This window comes from Agelaius tricolor, unplaced genomic scaffold (genome assembly GCF_023055355.1).
Source record: "Agelaius tricolor isolate 1412-34295 unplaced genomic scaffold, bAgeTri1.0.p SCAF_6, whole genome shotgun sequence".
Classification (NCBI taxonomy): domain Eukaryota; kingdom Metazoa; phylum Chordata; class Aves; order Passeriformes; family Icteridae; genus Agelaius; species Agelaius tricolor.
The window spans coordinates 44416541-44437451 of record NW_027269266.1 but is presented as its reverse complement, the minus strand read 5'-3'; the positions used below and the strand labels follow the sequence as shown (position 1 = coordinate 44437451).

Here is a 20911-nt window from a genome sequence, read left to right as displayed (position 1 = left end):
ATAGACAGCTAGATTAATTCTAAATAGCTAGTTTCTCCTTAAAAAAAAAAAATATTTTACAGTTTGACATAGAAGAAGGTGGCCCCAAGCTTTCCTTCAAGGGAGAAGCTAATAGCTGCCAAAAGAAAGGAAAAGGACTGGATCTATGTTAGTGAGCAGAAAGTCTGGATTTTAAGCATATAAACACCATTATTTTATAGCAAGTTTTTCCATATATTCTCTGATTTTTCCCCAAAGCTGCATTCTTATTTCTAAAATGGCAACCTGCAGGCTTGGAGGGATGAGGTGAGGAGGCAACAAAGACTTCCTATTGAAGGAGAAACATCTTTAGCTGGATCATGATCTTTAGCTGGATCATGAGCCCTGTTTGCCCAAGGAGCAATGGCATGAGAATTTCAGATGTACTTGCCCTAGCCAGAGGCACTGGTAAAGTCATCCCTGCTATCCCATCACTGACAAGCACTTCCAAAAAAACCAGCACAGCAATTTTTGGGATCACCAACTGACAGCACTTCAGTGCTGCTCCTTCTTCTGCATCTGCCCCGGAGGACAACTCTGTTATCCTGGTTACCAGGAACTCTTCGGCCCATCTGGGATCCATCTGGAATGTTCTTCCGTGCAGAAAAATGGGGTTCATTCACTAAGGTTTTCTCAGACAAAACAATTCAGGATACCACAGAATGGTTTGGGTTGGAAGGGGCCTTAAAGACCTGAGAGTTCCATCCCCCCAAAAGGAGGGGGGATATCCATAAGACAGACTTGGTTTTTTGGGGGTACATATGAGAACAGAGTAAGGAGCTCCCACATTGAATTCTGCTTCTGGCAGTACTCCAATCACAACTTGCTTCCCACTCCTTCTCTCAGCTTTGTCAGCACACAGAAGGGACTGCATCTGAAGCACAGCAAAAAGTGAGCAACCCGTTTCCAAGTAAAGCAAAAGGGAGAAACAGTCTGCTGAAAGAGCTGCTTTCACAAGATGGTAAGGAGCCATTCTGGACCCAGACTTGGGAATAGAAGTGCCTGTCCCTGATAGCCACAACTTCTACATCTGCTATAAAATCATCCATTAATCATAGTTTAAAATATTTTTATGAACATTAATAGCAGTATTGAACATATTCAGGGTAAGCCTATTGTGTACAAGAGAAGAGAGCTGCAGGAAGAGCATCTGCTTAAACTCATGGTCCCAACCCATCAAAACTCCAGAAAAAGAAAAGAAATTTTAATAGTTGATCAATATTTTATTTAACAAAAAGATCAGTTATCCAACATTTAATGGTATCAAACTCAAAAAAATATTTCACTGCACTTTTTGTAAGAACTGCATTAAAAACCAATACAAAATGTTCTCATCTGAAATACCAATTTTTAGAAAGAGCATCTCAGGGAGCTTACATCCCACATGTACAGACCAAGGAAAGCAAGAAACTAGACACAAAGCTTATAAGCTTATAATGAAAACACAACTCCCTGCCCACTCCTCCTTGACAGTGTCTCACTCTATGTGTTTGTGCTCTTGGCATGCTGTGTACTGAGGGGGATCCCAGGGCCTCCCAGAAAATGGGTCTGGTGTATTTAGTAGGGAGCAGCTCTGCTGCATTTGTCGAGCTAACAGGGGTGACTGCCTCGAGTCACAGAATCTGAGCAGCACTCCCAGGGCTGACTTTGTGTTGAGGCCTGGGCCAGAACGTTAGCACACACAAACAGATGGGGCTGTTTCTTGATTCTATCACTGTCTGTCTGTTTGTTTGCCACTGCAGACTGCTCTGCTGCTTAAACTGTAAGTACTTACTCCTTAATCTACCAATTCCCAAAATAGGAGACAGAAGCCCAACATAAAACCAACTGTGTCCAGTATTTATGACAGCATTTGGACCGTGTATGTTAATATTTAATGTCTAACAAAACTATAAATGAGGCTGCAACTAGAAAAGTTTTGGAATGACTGATGGGAACACTGTCCAGCAAGAATCAAGGTTATTAATTCAGCACAGTACAGATGGTAGGAAGCTTTTAGTCCGTGAGGTAAAAAACCCAACACATACACAGTATCAATTCTAGGTCTGTTTAATTTAAGTCACAGCTTATGCAAATTTTGCAATGGCACAGCCATGTTTCTGCAATTTGCAAATCAGATTTTCTGCTGGCAAAAACCCATGTGAGTTTGTTCATTTACTGGGAAGAGTGCTCATGCCTTCTGAAAGGAACTGGGATCAAGAGCTGACAACTTTTACAGGTTATTGTTATGGGGAATATTTTGGTTCATTTTCCTACACAAATATTTCTGATACAGAAGGTTTTTTAAAACTCTTTTAAAAGCACTTGGTAGGTTTTCTCTCGACCATCCACCCAACTGACCGTGAATTGTTCAATGAGAACTTTGGATCTTTAGCATAAAAGCAGACCCCACACACACGTGGTTCACGGCACCACATACAGCAGGACACTCCTTACCTGTCTATACATCCCACCTTGAGGCACTTAACACTTTTTTCAGATATACCTAACAATTCCAACTGAAAATCTGCTCCTATTTTAACAGCCTACCCACACCCAGGCAGAGGCAGACACAGGCTATCCGAGGGCTCTCCTTCCAGAACCATGCTTGCCAAAACTCCTTCTGGTACACGTGTTTGAACAGCAGGTCAGCTCAGGATTCTTGGTTTTTTCCTTATCTTTACAGTTCATCGTGCTCCTCTCTGGCCTCCTGATCTTTCAACTTGAATTCTTCAGCAGTAACTTTACCATTTCCATCCCGGTCTTGATTGGTGAACATATTTTTAACAATCTTCTCAAAATCAAAGCCAGGAGCTAATTTTCCCTTGCCAGTATCAACTTGAGTTTGGATGTACTCTGAAAACTAAAACGGGGGAAAAAGAGAAGAAAACAGCTCACAGTGAAAAGGATATTTGAAAATGAAAAGCATCCAGTATTTTACTACTTATTAAATGTACATAGGACACTGTTACTACCCTATAAAGTTTACCACCCAAACTGAACTAATTAGAACAGACACATGAGGTTAAATGACTCTTTGTGGAGCTCAGCAGGGATTTCCTCACTCATTCCAGTGGGTTTTGGACCCATAACAAGGAAAGTTCTTTTTCATCATTTAGGAGGAAGATGGGTTGGACAGCTGGACATAGGAACAGCTCTTTACAGATGGAGGGCAGTAATTCTGCATGGCGATACATGAAGCTCACTGTAAAACAGAAACCCACCTGCATCTTAGAGGGGACAACACACAAGGATGATTGCTGATGTCGACAGCAACTGCCTCACCCCACCTCTTTCTCTAAACCAGTCAAAGCTTTTTTCTTCTCTGCAAGGACAGATGTGGAGGTAAACATAAGAGAGAAGATGGACATGGAAGGAAAACAAAAGAGGTGGTAGAGAGTGCTAGGAAAAGAGAAAACAAGAATTCGATTTTACCGTGTTAGTTTTTAAATCCTCAAAGACATTTCATGCTGTTCCACAGGGCCACAGCCTGCCCTGTGAGCACTGCAGGCAGCACCACTCCAGGGAGAAAAGAAGGGGCAAAGAAGAAAAGACAAAACAGGAGGATAGAGAAAGGTGACAAAGAAGACTTTGGAAGAGAATAAAAAAATAGAATTTGAAAGAACATAAAGAATTTTATGTTATCAGAGGTGTGGCAAAAGCAAGTGGCTTTCAACTGGGGCACACAATGACATCCTCACAATGCAGATTTTAAAAGCATGCAAGGGGAAGAACTTTGCACAGCACACAATTCACATGTGTAAGGAGTGGCCACTGGCACTGCCAGGCTCCAGAAGAGATTAGAAAGCTCCTGGATACACTGCTGCAGGCCCAGCTTTGGCTCAAGAATTCACCACAAACTGCCAATTAACACAGATACAGACAGCAAGAAGGCTGATACAGCAAAGGAATATTGGATACCAACTCTGCCTTTTACACTTATGCTCTAAGGATTTATTGCTGACCAAGGAAACCACAACAGAAAATGATCTTATGCAGTTTGTCCATTCTTACTGTCCTTTTTTCTTTAACTCAAAAGCTGAATAGCCTTGTTTTAGCTGATACCTTGCCTTCCTGTTCTCTTGATGACAAACACTATTCCAGAAGAAGAAGAGAAGAAAATGAGGAAAGACTCCATCCTTCAAAATTGGCATTGATAGTGGTCAAAAAGAACCACTGCAAGTGTTTACATCATCTCAGCTTACCTCCTCCAAAAGAACCTCTCCATCATGATTCTGGTCTATTTCTTCAAAAAGGTTGGGAGAGACTTCCCCATTCCATACAAACATGTATCCTTCAGGCAAGCCAGACACCAATTCCAGCAGTTCGATGTCAAAAACTAATACAGCACTACCAGGCACTTCTCCTTCTGTCACAACAAACGGCAAAGAGGGGTATTTATACTCACTTACATTGAAGGGGATATTTCCGTTTTAACCAAAATTAAATTTATCTTCCTGCTCCAAAAGACACTTCTCTAGTGTGATCCCTAACCCATCAAATCTTCCTGATCACTTCACCAAGGGTGATCATAAAAGGAACTTTTCAAAATAAAACTTGAAGCACTGGAATAGATTGCCCACAGAAGTGTGGATGCCCCATTCCTAGGAATGCTCAAGGCCAAATTGGGATGGGGCCCTGACCAACCTATTCTAGTGGAAGGTGTCTGCCCATGTTAGGGGGCTTGGAACTAGCTGACCTTTAAGGTCCTTTGCATTCCAAACCATTCTATAAGTCCATGATTCAAATTGCATCCTTTTTTTTTTTTACTTTCAAAAACTAAACTTGTGGGAATAATCCATTTTCCTTTATCTTGCCAATACACTGTGTACCAGCATACTGCTGTGAGACTCAGCAGCCTGGGATATTACCTCAGGGAAGCCATGGAAGGAGTTTAATTTAGTGTTGAAAAAGAAAACTCACCTCTAATCTGTTTGCAAGAGACAGAAATTGCAACCAAGCAATTTCTTCAAATAGCCGGGCATATACCAACACAGTAACAAATCATACAATGTTTCAGAATGTGTATCAAATGTACCCTGAACAATGGCAAATACTTATGACAGGTATCTTACACTGCAGACTTTTCATGTTATGAGGAAATTTTCAATTTATTACATATAGCTATGCAATTACATATCATGTATAATAGATAAAATCTTGTATAAAACATTGTATATATGGTAAACTCCTAATTTTTCACAGAAGACAGGTCCAAGTGGAAATATATTCTTAGTTCTTAACACAAATTAATTTTCCATTAAGCTCTGCATGTGATGCCTGACAGTCTTTATAAACTACAAACTTTTCTGGAGCTATTCAAAGAACACAGCAACTTATGCAACTGTTTCTGTGCACATCAGAATTTGGTGATCTTGGTGATCTCATTATAGACTCCTTTCCCTCAAACCTTTTAACCAGCAAGACCAGAAACAACGTACCTGGACATAAAAGTTCTTGTCACTTCTATATCATTCTTTCTATTACTGCTGTCCACAGCATTAAAAATTGTTAAGCCTTAATGCCCTAAAAATGTATTTGTGTTGGAGTTTTAACTGCACCAATACACTGTTTCACATCTTATACTCAGTTTATGTATCTTCTGAATTTCCTAACATATTAGGGCTGACCAGTCCCCTGCAGCTCTGTCTCCTTGAATAACACCACATGTCCAAACACAAGCACCCAACTCCCTGTCATGGAAAACAGTGTTTGCATCCCTCTGCAACACCAGACTGCCTGGAGCTTTCTGTTCTGACAAAGCAACATTACTGGGGGCACGTGCTGCCTTTTGTACTCTGTTGGCCACAGCAACAGCATGGCTTGAAATGCAACACAGACAGCATGTCCACTGGGGAACAGGGAAGAGGGGGACTGTCTAAAATAAGGACATGAAAAATCTCTAAAAAAAAAACCCATCCAGGCAGCTAATAAAACATGCATGCCTGTGTTTCAGTCACTCTGGAGATGCTAAGTGGATGTGCACTCACCAACTCCATCTTCTCCATAACCGAGGTGAGGTGGGATAACGACTGTCCGTCGTTCCCCGACACACATGTCCTGAAGGCCCATGTCCATCCCCAACACCACCTGACCAGATCCCAGAACTATGTTGTAGGTCTTGCCAAGGCTGTGTCTGGAAAGGAAAGAAAAATGAAAAAAAAAATCAACATAAAATAGAAAATTTCTGTTGCTCAAAGTTACCACAGAAGTAGCAGTTTCTAATAGTGTCCTGTCATTGCCAAAAATTAACTTAGTACCCAATGCTTTATTCTACCAAACAGTTACCTGAAGTTGTTCTCAAGTTACAGCCAGCACCAAAGAGACAAGTCTTTGCTGCTGACATGTCCTCTGGCACTAAAATTATAGGCTTCTTGGATGAAATCCAATTAAAATCATTAATCATGCCAATTACAACCCCAAGGTATTTTATCTTGAAATAAGGGCTTTTGCCTTTGACATGTTTTTAACTGTTGTAATTGGACTTTTCAGCAGATATAAGAATTCCAGATGTACATTCATCCCAGGACCACCAACTCCATAGAGGGATCTGAGTGCCTTCTAATGGATCAGCCATCTCTTGTTGCTCTTGTTTCATTGAAACAATGAAATCAGTCACTATAATGTAGTAGCTATTAACACAAATACCCACTACTGCTGCTATTTAACCATATTAAATTTTGAATTATACCTTGCTGCCCGTGGCTCATTTCTAAAATTAGAAAATATCACCAGTTAAAAGGCCAAAAGTCAAACATATATTGTGATTCTAAAGGCAGAGTATGCAGCATTAAGGCTCTTTATTCTATTGGTTGCCTTTCTTTGGTTATTTGGCTTGGCTGTGCGCCTGCAGGACATGCTTGTACAACAGAGTATTATTTGGAAAGAAAATAATTCAGTGGCTAAGAGGTCAGCCTTAAAATTAGGAGCACATGCTTCACAATCTTTCATTCCCTAAAAACTGCTGTGAGTGAGACGGTCTCGACATCCCTTGGTTCCTGCTACAAAATGGAAATTGAGCATTCTTGACATATAAACTGTTTTGAATCCAAACACATCACTTGTATACCTCCTTGCCTACAGCATTGCACCACGTGCTCCAAATTAGGGCAGCTTTTCAGCTCTGCAAGCTATTGTGTACACTGTGAAACTCATGAGCTACTTCCTGTGTTAATTATAACCTGGTTAAAAATAGCTTTTCCCAACTTCCCTTCCAAAAAATAAAATATTGCTTGGATGACTTGCACTATTCCAGAGATTAAGGCAAAAAGAAAAGGAAGCTAACAGAAATACTCTTGTAGTTGTGTGCCAGGCTCCCTTCACTGCTACATGAGACAGACTGGAGCAATCTTTTGCTTCCCTCATAAATCTACTGCCAAGAGAGAGGAGGAAAAGACATAATATTCTCACAGTTACAGTCAAGGCCTCTGATAGTTTCTCCATGCTGACACTTAAAGCCACACTACAGTACAGGAGCAGCAATGTGTGCCACAGACATGACAGGTGAGCATTTACTATAAACCACACACTGCAGACCTCTCTCAGGAGCACTGAATCAGTACAGAGCACAAATCCTACCCTACAAGAAATTGAATAAACCTGGACAGTTCATTCATGGTGAGACCTGTGTTGTTCTGGCATGACTCACCCAGACACCTGAACTGGCCCATTTAAACAGAATGCCATGCAACAAGTTTCATCACTCCACACATACTGTTTACGTTCTTCTCCAACACACTCCTACATCCTTTTTGTTCTTGGTTCTCTCATTATGCTATGACAGATTGTCTTTAAATTCTCCTCCTCCTATGTACCTTTGGCAGGCAGCCATAAAAAGAAAAATACATTTGACGTAAATATTCAGTTTAAAAAAATAAAAATCTTTATTGTCACAGACACATTTTATGAAAAATCCTTTTGGTAGGATTTTTTCTCCTGAGAAGCTGAGAGGCCTCAGAAACAAAATTTAAACAATAATTATCTGCTGCTGTGGAATGCAACAGGTGCATCTTTGATTGGTCTCATGTGGTTGTTTTTAATTAATGGCCAATCACAGCTGTCTCAGACTCTGGTCAGTCACAAGATTTTATTATCATTCCATTCCTTTCCTTTCAAGCCTTCTGATTAAATCCTTTCTTCTATTCTTTTAGTATAGCTTTAATATAATATATATATCATAAAATAATAAATCAGCCTTCTGAAACATGGAGTCAAGATTCTCATCTCTTCCCTCATCCTGGGACCCCTGAGAACACCACCACACTTTATTCCCTGCTAGCTTGCTTTGCAGGGAATTCATTCTTGCCTTCACTGCTGCTGGGAGCTTTCTCCTCACCAGGGCACTCAAATACCTACGTGGAGTCCAGCAGGGTTCCATCCAGGAGGGAAGCATTGTAGTGGTATTTCAGGTAATCCCCCTTCTTGCTCAGCACGGTGCAGTTGGAGGGTTTGTAGTGAACGGTGAAGCTGACCGAATCCGAGGGGTTGTGGAAGTCCACCACATGGATGTCAAAGACCAGCACTGCAGATCCTGGAATCTTTCCTAAACAGGAAACACATTAGACAAACAGAAGAAGAAATGGTACCCAAACAGGGAGATGATGTCCAGGTACTGCACCCTGTAGGAATAAGCATTCCTGCTGTGCCTGCTACCGAATCATTTTGCTCTTCCCATTCAGAATTAAAGGATGTGAGAGATGCAAGCTGCAACCAATGTAGGAAAGACAACCAGTGGGAAAGCACTAAGCATGCACTCAGTTCAATGGTGAAAGAAAATCTTTTGTTACCCTGAATTTTAAAATTATGCACAAATGAAGCAATAACCATGTATTTCCTGTGACTATCCTAAATAACTCATTTGTGTTTCATGTACCAATTAAATATTGATCATCAAAATTCTCAAGAACTCTTGCTTCAAGGAACGTCATTCTATGTAAAAAGTTACAGTTCCTTAAAATAACCTAAAAGCAGGCAACCTCTTCCCCCTCTTCCCAGGATTATGTGCATCACCAGGATTAACAAAACACATCCAGCCTAGGATGGGGGTTTGTCAGTAATTCCAAAGCTGCAGCACAGAACTTGCATTCCCAGAAGAAAGGCTTTTTTTCCTAAATCACTTATCCAAGTAACATCCCAGGAGGCTCTTTTTGAAACACCAGCCACAACTCTGGGATGAGCTAGAAGGGTTATCACATTCAGCCTCTCCCAGCAATCTGTTTAGATAGCAATGAGTTTTCCCAAAGAAATGTTAATTGTATGTTACACATACATGGTTATTTCACTGTTGTTACATGCACAACCTGTGGCTGTGGAAGGAATAGGGAAGAAAACTTTGCATGATGAACTCCCTCAGGATAGAGAGTTTAAGACATGCAGGAGGGAAGATCTCACACTGCAGAGCTCCTGGCATCCAAGTACCAGTCTGCCTGAAACACCAATTACCCAAATGAGTTCAGGCTACCAGTTACATGTGAGATCGTTCTATATTTTATTCTCCTACCTATTTAGCTAAGCAAAATAATCCTGCAAATTCTGGATGTGGCCTTGTCAGTTTGATGTCTACAAAATAATGAACTAATTCATAAACCTTTCAAATGCCAGAAAAATGAAAATACACACAGATTAACTAAGCAATAAAAGTTTAACTACAGAAGACTTGAATGCAAAGCCAAGCTCACCTCTCCCTTCTTCTCCATATCCAAGATGAGGGGGGATTATTATTCTTCTTTTTTCACCAGTGCATACACCTAGCAAACCTTCATCCATTCCAGCAATCACATAACCTTTCCCAACATAGGTGTCATATGTACGGTTTCGGGAATAACTACAGAAAATATTTGAAATATTTGCATTTCAGCAGTGTCAGGTGTACTCAAGAAAACATGGGCTCTTGCAATAGCTCTGCAACACAATTCTTAAACCAGTTTAGGTCAAACACACAGTCATTAACCAGCACCAGGGAGGCACAAAGGAACTATGTTCCATGAATCCAGGCCACCAGGTTTCATCACTCAGTGACATACGGGTCACTGATTACCCAGCAGTGAGACCCTGGCTAGTCAACAGCCAGCAAATCTGCAAATTCATTTCTACTGTATCTAGAAAGAAAAATCACACTTTTTTATATATTTTAAATGAAACAGAAAACAGGTTTTGACAAGAAACTGAAAAAAAAAAAGTTTACTCCTTTAAAATTTCTTCTGCCCTGACACCACTTTAATAAGCACTTATCAACTAGCTACGGTTGATAAGTGCTTCATTTTCATGAGACACCCTGCAGACTACCTCATTTTGCAACCACAGCTATGTAGTTCAACTACCAGAAGGAGCAGGTGGGATAAATAGGTTCTCCTGGGATGCTCAACATTAAAATGAGTCATGACAACAAAACCTAAGCCAGCCACTTAACACACAGGCTGAAGGACCTCCTTCAACACCTCATGACAGAATAAAACAAGGGTACAACAAAAATGATGTTTCTCACATGGCCATGACTGTCTTCTGCCTTTCTTCAAGGCATGTTACACAAAGGCACAGCCCAAGGAGAAGGCAGAAAGGTTTAATTCATCTTTACAATTAATCTAGGAAAGAACTAAACCAGTACAAGACCAGGCCCTGATTTAATTCTGAGGTTTATTCAACTGCTCTAAGTCCAGACAGCCTTGGCTAAGCTGCCCAGGGCAGTTCTGCAGCTGAATATTTCAGAGTAAAAAGGCAAAGGAAAATGTTATTAGAGCTCTCAACACCAGCCATTTGCAGAGCTTTTGGCATGTTCCCTGTACCAGTAAGAAACTTTGTCCTGGATAGCTCCAGGGTTTTCAATCCCTATTGTTAGCGGCTCTATTTCTTCATTTATGAATTCTGCAAGAGGTCAGGATACCATGTTTTAGTGAACAAGCTCTCTAACAACTCTCAGCACTTCAGAATGATGTAGAGGCTGCTGTCTACAAAGCATTTATTACTATTTCTTGACAGCAACCCTCATATAAATATTACAGCTATTTTCAAAAATTGATTAGTTACTAGAGAAGACACTCATATCTCAAAAAAGAGAAATAGGTACACTGTGGATAAGCTTTGAGTTCTTACCTTATAAGCTTTCACAAATTGTAAATCAAGGTCTACAGAGATGGCTGTTGCAGTAGTGCTAAACATTTTTCTCTGAGCTTATTTTGTAGAACATTTTACATTGGCTCACTCTCACCTCTTTTTAGCCAGCTGTTCTGAAAGCTAGAGTAGGATACTAAAGCACTGTTCTACTAAAAGCAACTAAAATCACAGAAATCCACAAGGGTATTATTCATATGATTCTGTACACGAGGCTCGTGTTCCCACAGAGCTTTGAATTTACTGTCACAATAATCCCTCTTCCTTTATCACAGAAAACCCCTCTGATTGAATTTTGCAAACCCATAAAAGTCTCGAAAGACTTCAAAACGCAAACAGTTTCCAAGTATAAATAGGATAAACCTCACACTAGCTACTAGCACACTGGCTCACAATTCTCAGGACAAAAAATGGAATCATAATAATTTTCTCTCTCTTCAGTGGTATTACCTATTTGGCAGATAAACCCTATGGGGAAAAGAGTCTTCAGGCTTGTGTGCCTAAAGCGCTTGGCCTCACTGGGTGGGCCACTACCCCTAGATGGCGTCTGTGACAATGACATGGTACAAAAGAGCTCTTTTCCTTCCCATATGGAAAAGTTTTCTATGACTTTTAAAAAGACTCCAAGTCCACTTAAAATTTTCAAAAAGGAAGGAAAAGCAAAGAACTGTGTTTGAGCATATTATGGACACGACAGAGCAGTCAAACTGGAAATGAAATCTGTAGAGTTGAATGTTTTGGTTACCTGGAATCAAATAATGTGCCATCCAAAAGTGTGCCATTGTAATGGTATCGCAGAAAGTCTCCTGTCTGGCTTCTCCGCTCACAAGATTCAGGCACAAGCTGATTCTCAATAGCAATGCCATCCTTGGGGTTATGCAGATCCAGCAAAACCACATCAAAGACAAGGGAAGCTTGGCCAGGGATCTCCTTACCTACAAAAGTGTTAGAGCAGAAAATCGGTAAGAAACAGCAGGTGTTCTAGCAGAAGCTTAAACATGTTTGTTGAGGAAAAGTAACGTACTGCCAAATATCAAGCACCTCCCCTCCCAAAATAAATCAGAATCATAGATTATTTGAGTTGGAAGAGACTCAGTACAATTATCAGTCCAACTCCTGGCCCTGCACAGGGCACCCCAAGAGTCACACCTTGGGCCTGAGAGCATTGTCCAAACACCTCTTGAATTCTGTCAGGCTCAGTGCTGTGACCACTTCCCTGGGGAGCCTGTTCCAGTGCCCAGCCTCTGAGTGAGGAACCTCTTCCTAACATCCAATCTAAACCTCCTCTGACACAACTTCAGAGGTCCTGTTACTTGTCACCAGAGATCAGTCCCTACCTCTCCTCTTCCCCTCATGGGGAAGCTGCAGACTGCAGTGAGGCCTCCCCTCAGTCTTCTCCAGGATGAACAAACCAAGTGATCTCAGCTGCTTTTTACACAGCTTCCCCTCAAGCCCCTTCATCTTGGGACCCTCCCTAATAGCTTCATGTCTTTCTTATATTTTAGCACCCAGAACTGCCCCCAGCATTCAAGGTCAGGCCACCCCAGTGCAGAGCAGAGCAGAGCAGGACAATCCCCTCCCTTGCCTGGCTGGCCATGCTGTGCCTGACTCCCCTCAGGTTGGCCCTCCTGGCTGCCAGGGCACTGCTGACTCATGTTCAACTTGCCATCCACCAGGAGCCTCAGGTTCCTTCCCGTGGTGCTGCTCTCCAACCTCCCATTCCCCAGCCTGTGCACACAACCAGGGCTGCCCCATCCCAGGTACAGAATCCAGTTTGTTTAATTTCATTTATCTGGTGATTGCAAGTGCTCTAATTTATTCAGGTCTCTCTGCAAATTTGCTTCTAGTAAGTCATTTATTGGTTCAGGGTTTGTTTTTGTTTTTTTACTGAATTCTCCAACTGAATAATTTCCTTCTATTCCCACAGTGATGGCATTGCCTCACTGAAAACAAAGACCTCTTCAGCCTCACAGTTAATGGTAATGAAGCCACAGAAGGGGTATGAAACCTCATACATCACAAACACATTCTTAAACACCAGAGCAGAGCAAGAATATAAGGAAAAGTCACAAACTATAATTTAACATGGGGATGTCTATATAATCTGCAGGCTGCACAGTCTCACAAGACAATCTATTTCATAGTTATCACTAGAGCATTTGTTAAAAAAAAAAAAAAAACACAACAAAACCCATCTGGAATTAAAAATACATTTAACATATTTTTTCTTAAATTTTTTCTGCTTTCTGTGGCAGTCTGAAAGGATTATATAGTCACATCTCTTCAAGTTTTTGGTGCCACTAGACATTATTCACAGACTGTATTCCCGACTGAAATAAAATTTCAGTATATAAATACTACAGTTGTATCAACAATATTAAGTTGTTAAGTAGTGTCTCTCTGAACAGGGTAATAATGCTGCCCATAAATTTAAAATACAGAAAATTTGTTTTAAAATATGCATGACTTGGGATTAAAAAAAAAAAGAGTAACAACTAAAGGAATAACTTTTACCATCTCCATCCTCTCCATACGCCAGGAAAGGTGGTACTGTGATAATGCGCTTCTCCCCTACGCACATTCCCAGGAGACCCTGGTCCATGCCAGGAATCAGCCATCCAATCCCCACATAGGTATCGTAAGTTCGCATCCGATTATGGCTAAACATGAGAAAGGCAAAAAAAAATCACAACCAAATGTCAGAGTGGCACAGGAAAGAACAATATTAACCTTTAAATCCACATACTCTGCACAGTGTAGCTCACAACTTGCTAGTCCAAGAGTGTCAGTCCTTCATTTGCCAAGGCCTGGCTGGGAAGTTTTCCAGAGTGCTTAGCTATGTCAGGAACCTCACAGAGGCTTTGGAAAGTAGCTCTCAGGCAGCTGTTACTAAAGCATCATTTTCCACTGGGTTCTAATGAAGCACAGATGCTGTACACGTAAAATCTCAGTAAGAAAATGTTAGTGGTTTACTTTCATTACAAACCCTGCTAAGGTTACAAAACTTGTATCTAATCTGAACAGCTATACTGGTTATGTTGACTTCTAACTGACCTCAATAAATAGTAATATACATAGAGGGAATGAAATTTAAAATTTAAAAGAGCATCTGGATTGGCAATGCCCACGAAGAAATAATGGACAGTTTTATTGGTTTGAGTCAGTATTGCTATCCTATAATCCCTGAAAAAATTACTAACACACATCCAATGCCAGATGTCATTTCCTGTGTTTCTGGGCAGTTAGCATTAATTGTTACACAGGTAAAAAGGGAGCAAACGATGGTGAGACACCGATCAAACTACCCAAAAACACACAACTCAGCTGCATACCTTGAATCAAACAGGGTCCCATCCAAGAATGTTCCATTGTAATGGTACCGTACAAAGTCAGACACCTGGACTGTCCGAGGACACTTCTCAGGTTTGAAGTAGGTCTGAACCTGCACTTCATCCTCCGAGTTCCACAGATCTATCAGGAGCACGTCAAAATGGAGCACAGCATTGGGGGGTATCACACCAGCTGCAAAAGCAAAACACACACAGGTTTCTTTCCCTTTTTACACAAGGTACCAGCGAAAAAGAACCAATCCATGCATACCCTAAAAAAGCTGCATAATGCACACCTTATTTCCTGGTGTACTTATAACTCTTTGGCCCTTTGCCATTGCTGCAGCTATTTATTGGGGGGGGGGGAATCTGGCAAGATGGACTTTATCACATCTGTCAATCAGGCACACTATCCTGAGTTAGCATTTGTTGCCTCTCTGAGGCTGTAGAACAAAGCTACTTTTGGAACTGAGAAGACCTTGTGCAGCACTGCAAAGCCACAATTTTGGTTTAATTAAGTATTTAACAGGGAGGTAGATATAAATAAATAGTTAACTTTCATAGCAAAAGTGAAGGACCTGAAGGTCTTCTGCAACAAACTGCTCTTCCTTCAGCGCACAGAGGGAGTCTGGAGAGATCCCTGCACGCTATAGCCTTAACAAACACCTCTGAAGAACAGGGGATAACCTCCCAGAAATTCACTACGTGCATTTCCTACCCTTCCCTCCTGGGGCTCCGTTTCCCATCTGCTCTGTTGAATCCATACCCAAGCAGCTGGCCCGGTGCTGTACTTACGGACGCCTTCACTTCCATAGGCAAGCTTAGGGGGAATCTTCACAAAGCGGCGCTCGTTCACACACATGCCCACCAGAGCTTGGTCCATCCCAGCAATAAGCTGACCTTTGCCCACAAACACGTTGAACGTGGACCCCCTGTCATAGCTGAAGGGGGAAAAGCAGTCAAGAATGTTAGCGGTTCATTTACACCTCCTTCCACTGTTTGGTTTGGTTTGTTTTTGGTTTTGTTTTTGTTTTTTTTGAAAGACAGTTAACTGCACCTTGTCTCTCTCTTGCCCTGTTAGCATAACTTTATCAGTCCTAAAGGATCAGCGGCTCCTAAAGGAAAGGGCAAATCCAAGGTGTTCCTGAGACATCAACACAGTTCTCCTTCTGTCCACTGCTCATCACCTATCTGAACACATTCTAGCAGAGTGCAATGGGTACTACAGGCACATGAAGGCCAGAACTACATAGAGGTAACTGACACACTAACATTAAAAGCAGCACTAGAAAATTAAGGAAGAAAAGGAAAAATTAAACACTGTTATGACATATGAAAGGATAACGGCTCCCACCATAGGATCTCAGCATATTGATTTCAGTCAGCAACATCACAAACATATTAAATAAGACCTAAAAGCTTTACAATGTGAAAATCACACTTCCAATCTCTGTGGGAGAAAGGGAGAGGGAAAAAATGCCTTTTAAGTAGTAGCTGTAAGGCTTTCCAACAGGTAGTTTATTTTCTCCTCCACTTTCACAGCGCTCAGTTAAAGCACAGAGACACGTTTTGAATGGCAGGTTTGCCAGACCAAAAATCAAGAAACAAATTATTCTCCTCTGTGATAATACATGAATATTCAAAAGGTAAAAGAAACGATGCTTAAATGACTCAGTTTTCCAGAGAGGTTGGAGAACAGCAGTGTTACCACAGCAGAACACTGTATTACATGGTTCATTTGGCCACCTTAAATCTGCACAATGACCCCACTTTGATGTGCCTGAATTACTGCTATTGAACCTCTTGAAGCAGTATAAAAACACATGTCAAGAAGCATCTCAAAAGCTCCATGCTTATTTTTAAACTTTTACAACTTCCGTTTCCCTAAATCCCTTTTATAATTTCGAGGACTTTTTTTTTTTTACAATTATATATATAAAAGTCAGACCTGGGGGGAGGAAAAAAAAAGGCTTTTGCCTTTTGCATGCTAAAATTCTGGAAAGCAGCCAGTAGCTAGACATCCCTAGGGAAATGATGTCAAACTTTCCTTCCAAGACTGTACACATCACTTCCACAACATACTGAGCCTCCTAACAGTCCCACAGCCTTGAATCTCTCAAATATTTTACTGAGTGAACTCTCTGTTTGTTCCATCTTTTTTTTTCCTTCTGACAAACATTTCTCTTAAAGTAGACAACCCTCTATTACTGAGCATTTACTTTCAGTTGCAGTAATATTCCCACTCCCAGTAAAGGATGGAAAATATTTAAATTAGACCCTGACAAATTCTATTATACACACAAAACCATAATTTAGATGTTAAGTCTAGTAATATAATAGGTTCTAAGAAACTCTCCAAAATGGTATTTTGTAGCAATGGACAAAGCTTGGCAATACATCTGGGATGAACTCAGAACAGAAGAACTTTCTTTTTAGTAAAATAAATGTACAATTAAGAGAACATTGATGCAAAGCAGAGAACTGAACAAAACACTGATCAGACCACGCAGCTTTGCAGGACTGACTTTGCAGATTCCTTAAAACTAAGCAAAATTTGTTTCTATTAGTGGAATTGACCAAATTAATAGTAGATGACTAGGCAACTAAATTCAGCTTTTAAATGCAAATCATTTTATGGCTATTGAAATAAAAACTGCCAATGCCAAGGAAAAAAATATAAACAACTAATGACAATAATATGGTAATTTATGTAACACAGTCATGATTAGTTAGACTTTGTCAACAGCCTGGTAACTTGAGGAGCAGTATTGCTACCTGCTCCTTGGAAATACAGAAAATTAATTTTAAAACTCAAGAACATTTTCAAGAGTTGAAGAAGGAACAAAGCAAAACTGCCCTTAGGTCAACATCTAGAGTCTTTTCTAGACTGATTTCATAATAGTGTTCAATTAAACTGATGCTGCTAAGCATGCTCATAAACTTAAAAAAAAAAAGGAAGCAAACAAACAAAAAACAGGTAAGAAAATGGGCTTATTTTTATATTAATTGACTAAATCTCTCTAACTTACAGGAAGGGAACACCAAAGATTTTAGAATAAACACTCCAGAATATTTCTTGAATTAACTCAGAGAAGACAAAATAGTCCTATTTTTCCGTGTCTGAACATGATTAAACACTGTCATCAGTCTTAAAAAAGATCATAGTGAATAACAAAAGTGTACACCAATATGAGCTGCCATCTAGAAAAAAATCCCAAGCTGAACAAACCTAGTATTTTGCACCCATTTGAAATGAAGGCAGCTACAAAAATATCCAAGTTGGACCAGACTATCCCCATTACTATTTATTTACTAATATTTAGAGGATCCCAAAAGATAAATGCTGTACAGTTCTGCCCAATCTGTTCTTGCCCCAAGTAATTCAGAACGAAATGACAAAAAAGTAAAATGAGAGCCAGCACCTGGGCAGCCCCTCCAGGTGCCCTGCCTCAATGCACAAGCAGCAACCAGAAACACACTTCTGAACACGTGGCCAGTTTTCCCATTGTCACATATTTATAAAATAAGCCACGAGGATGCTGCCTTTGTGTGTCTTCACATCCATAGTTAAGACACATGTTCCAAGCCCATCAGCTGCCAATGGATTCACTGTCTGTGCTGTGCCTTTTCACTGAAACTGCACCAACACCATCAGAAGTGCCAGCTATCACATCCCACATTTTAGTCAGAGAAGTGCTGGTTGCATGGCACTACTGGCATACTAACTACAGACAGCTCCAGAGGGAGATCTGAGCTTTGAAGGACAGTTATTTCCCTAAGGCTGTAGATTTTCCTTGAAGCACAAGGGAGATTACCAGGATTACTGAAAATACAATTTGCTTTATCTTTCTAAATAATACTTTGATCAGTGGCAATGAATGAAGTAAGAAAAAACAAATAAGCTGGCAGCAGTAGCAGCATCCTTCACAATCTCCTGATCCCACTATTTAGGCTTCCTGATCCCAAAATAAGAGCAGGAAAGCAGCCAGGCACTTCAATGTACATAGGTCACATTTATTCAAGGATAAAGTATCCAAGAAATTACAAGTAAGTACAGCCTGATAATTTTTGTATTCCCGGTAAGGATAATGATTCAGAACCAATCGTATCCAAGTAGGTTTGAGCCTGGAGAAGACATAGGAAATGTACAGAATGAATCGGGCAGGAAACCACTGCTGTGAGAGACTGTGATACCATATACACTCCCGTTTACTGGACTAAGGCTAGCTGAATAACCTTGTGGTCTTCACTCCTGGAGCAGAAAAGCTCCATTCAGCGCCTTGGAAAAGCAGCTGAAAGAACGTGCTAGGAATCCACAAGGGCAAGCAAACTACTGGACCCAGCCACTACAGAGGTCTTGCCCCACGTCCCCAGCTGTCACACCCCAGCTCTCTGCCCTTCATATTTCAAAGGCATCTTCCCATGGTGATCTGTAGGTCCCGCATGTAGGACACTGACCATCCTGCCGCTGACCTGCTTTCAACTGGACACCCCAAAAGCGCCCACGGGGCACTGCTGGGAAAAACAGAGGAACCCGAACCGAACCTCTACTGGTCACCCCAAAAGCGCCCACGGGGCACTGCTGGGATAAGCAGAGGAACCCGAACCGAACCTCCACCCAGCGCCACAATCTCTGCACATCCACAAAAAACCACCCTCGTGGGCACAGCAACTCTCGCTCCTCTCCTCTCCCTCCCACAGCGCCCAGCCAAGGGCGGGCTTGTGCCAGACCTGGAGTCGAAGCGGGTGCCGTCGGGGAAGGCGCCGAGGTAGTGGTAGCGCACGAAGTCTCCGGGGCGCACGGCCCGCGGGCAGCTCTCGGGCACGAAGCGCCGCTCGACGCCGAGCTCGGTGCCGTCCGGAGGGGTTTCGGCGGCGGGCACCGGCGGCGCCTGGCAGGCAGCCCAGCTCTCCAGCAGCGCCGGCAGCAGCAGCAGCAGCGACCCGCAGCCCGGGCCCCGCCGCCGCACGGCCGCCGGCCCCGCCATGGAGCGCAGCGAGCGGGGGCAGCCGCAGGGCGCGCTCGGCGGGGAGGGGAGGAAGGGAGGATGGAGGGAAGGGAGGGAATGGAGGGGAGGAAAAGAGGGAAGGGAGAAAAGGCGCCCGCCCCGGCCCGCCCGCTCCTCCTCCTCCTCCCACCGCTGCAAACTTGCAAACGTGGATGAAGCGCTCCCACCCGGGACGGGGGAGGAGCAGCCCCGGCGCCGGCTCCCCCCGCCCGCCGCGGGGCTGCGCAGTCCGGAGCGCAGCGGTGGCACCGCCGCCCCCGCCCCGCTCCCTCCCAGGGCCGGAGGTGCGACGTGGCGCTGCCCCCGGCCGCCCTCCTGGCGCTCCTTCCGTTCCGAAGGTAGCACGGGAGACGGGCGGACCCCGAGAGTCGTAAACACGCAGACACAACCCCGCCATTTCCCGCAGATTTCTCGCAGCTCTTGGGAGCGGAGCTGCTGGACCCTGGGAGGGACCGAAAACACGGCAGCTGACCCCCTGCAAAAGGGGTCTTGTCACTCTACCCGCACACGTACTCGTGCACAACTTCGAGTATTTGCAAGCTTAAAGTCCAATCGCAAATGTTCAATTTTAGATCAAGCTCTCAAAGATGACGAGACTGTGTTGGCAAATGCGTATTGATGCACACCAGTGTTGTCACGGGGATTTGCAACTCCCTGGCCGGGGACCTTTCCAAATGACACAAAGACACAATCACAGAACGATATGGGTTGGAGGGGACTTCAAAGATCATCTAGTTCCAACCCCCTGACATGAGCAGGGATATATTTCACTAGACCAGGCTGCTTTGAGCCCCAACAAACCTGGTCTTGAACACTTTCAGGGATGAGGCATCCACAACTTCTCTGGGCAACCTGTGCCAATGCCTTATCACCTTCACAGTAAATAATTTCTTCCCTAATATCTAATCTAGACTTACTCTCTCTAAGTTTGAATCCATTCCCCCTTGTAAATAGCCCCTCTCCACCTTTCTTGCAGGTTCCCTTCAGATATTGGAAGGCTGCAATTAGGTCACCCTGAAGTCCTCTTTTCCAGGCTGAACAATCCCAATTCCCTCAGCCTTTCCTTGTACAAGAGCTGCTCCATCCCTCTAATTGTCTTGGTTGCCTGCCCTGGACTCACTCCAACAGGTCCGTGTCCTTCCTGTGCTGGGACCCCAGAGCTGATGCAGCCCTGCAGGTGGGGTCTCAGCAGAGCAGAGCAGAGGGACAGAATCCCTTCCCTTGCCCTGCTGGCCATGCTGCTCTGGATGCAGCTCAGGACACGTTTGGCTTTCTGGGCTGCAGATGCACATTGCTGGGTCATGTCCAGCCTCTCATCCATGAGCTCCCCCAGATCTTCCTCCCCAGGGCTGTTCTCCATCAGTTCATCCCCTAGCCTGGGCTGATACCAGGGGTTGCCCTAATCCAGGTGCAGCACCTTGCACTTCGTCCTGTTAAACCTCATGAGATTCTCATAGGCCCCCTTCTCCA

General features: G+C 42.7%; 1 protein-coding gene across 1 annotated transcript; it reads right to left on the bottom strand.

Annotated features, from left to right (window-relative positions):
• Positions 1 to 1220: 1220 nt before the first annotated feature.
• Positions 1221 to 19555, bottom strand: FKBP9 (FKBP prolyl isomerase 9). Its single transcript, XM_071429625.1, has 10 exons — positions 19164 to 19555; positions 15228 to 15373; positions 14436 to 14625; positions 13618 to 13763; positions 11849 to 12038; positions 9675 to 9820; positions 8353 to 8539; positions 5988 to 6133; positions 4203 to 4366; positions 1221 to 2860 (listed from the first exon to the last, which is right to left on the bottom strand). Exons 1-10 carry the CDS (start codon positions 19418 to 19420, stop codon positions 2678 to 2680), a joined length of 1755 nt encoding a protein of 584 aa, XP_071285726.1. The 5' UTR covers positions 19421 to 19555; the 3' UTR covers positions 1221 to 2677.
• Positions 19556 to 20911: the final 1356 nt, after the last annotated feature.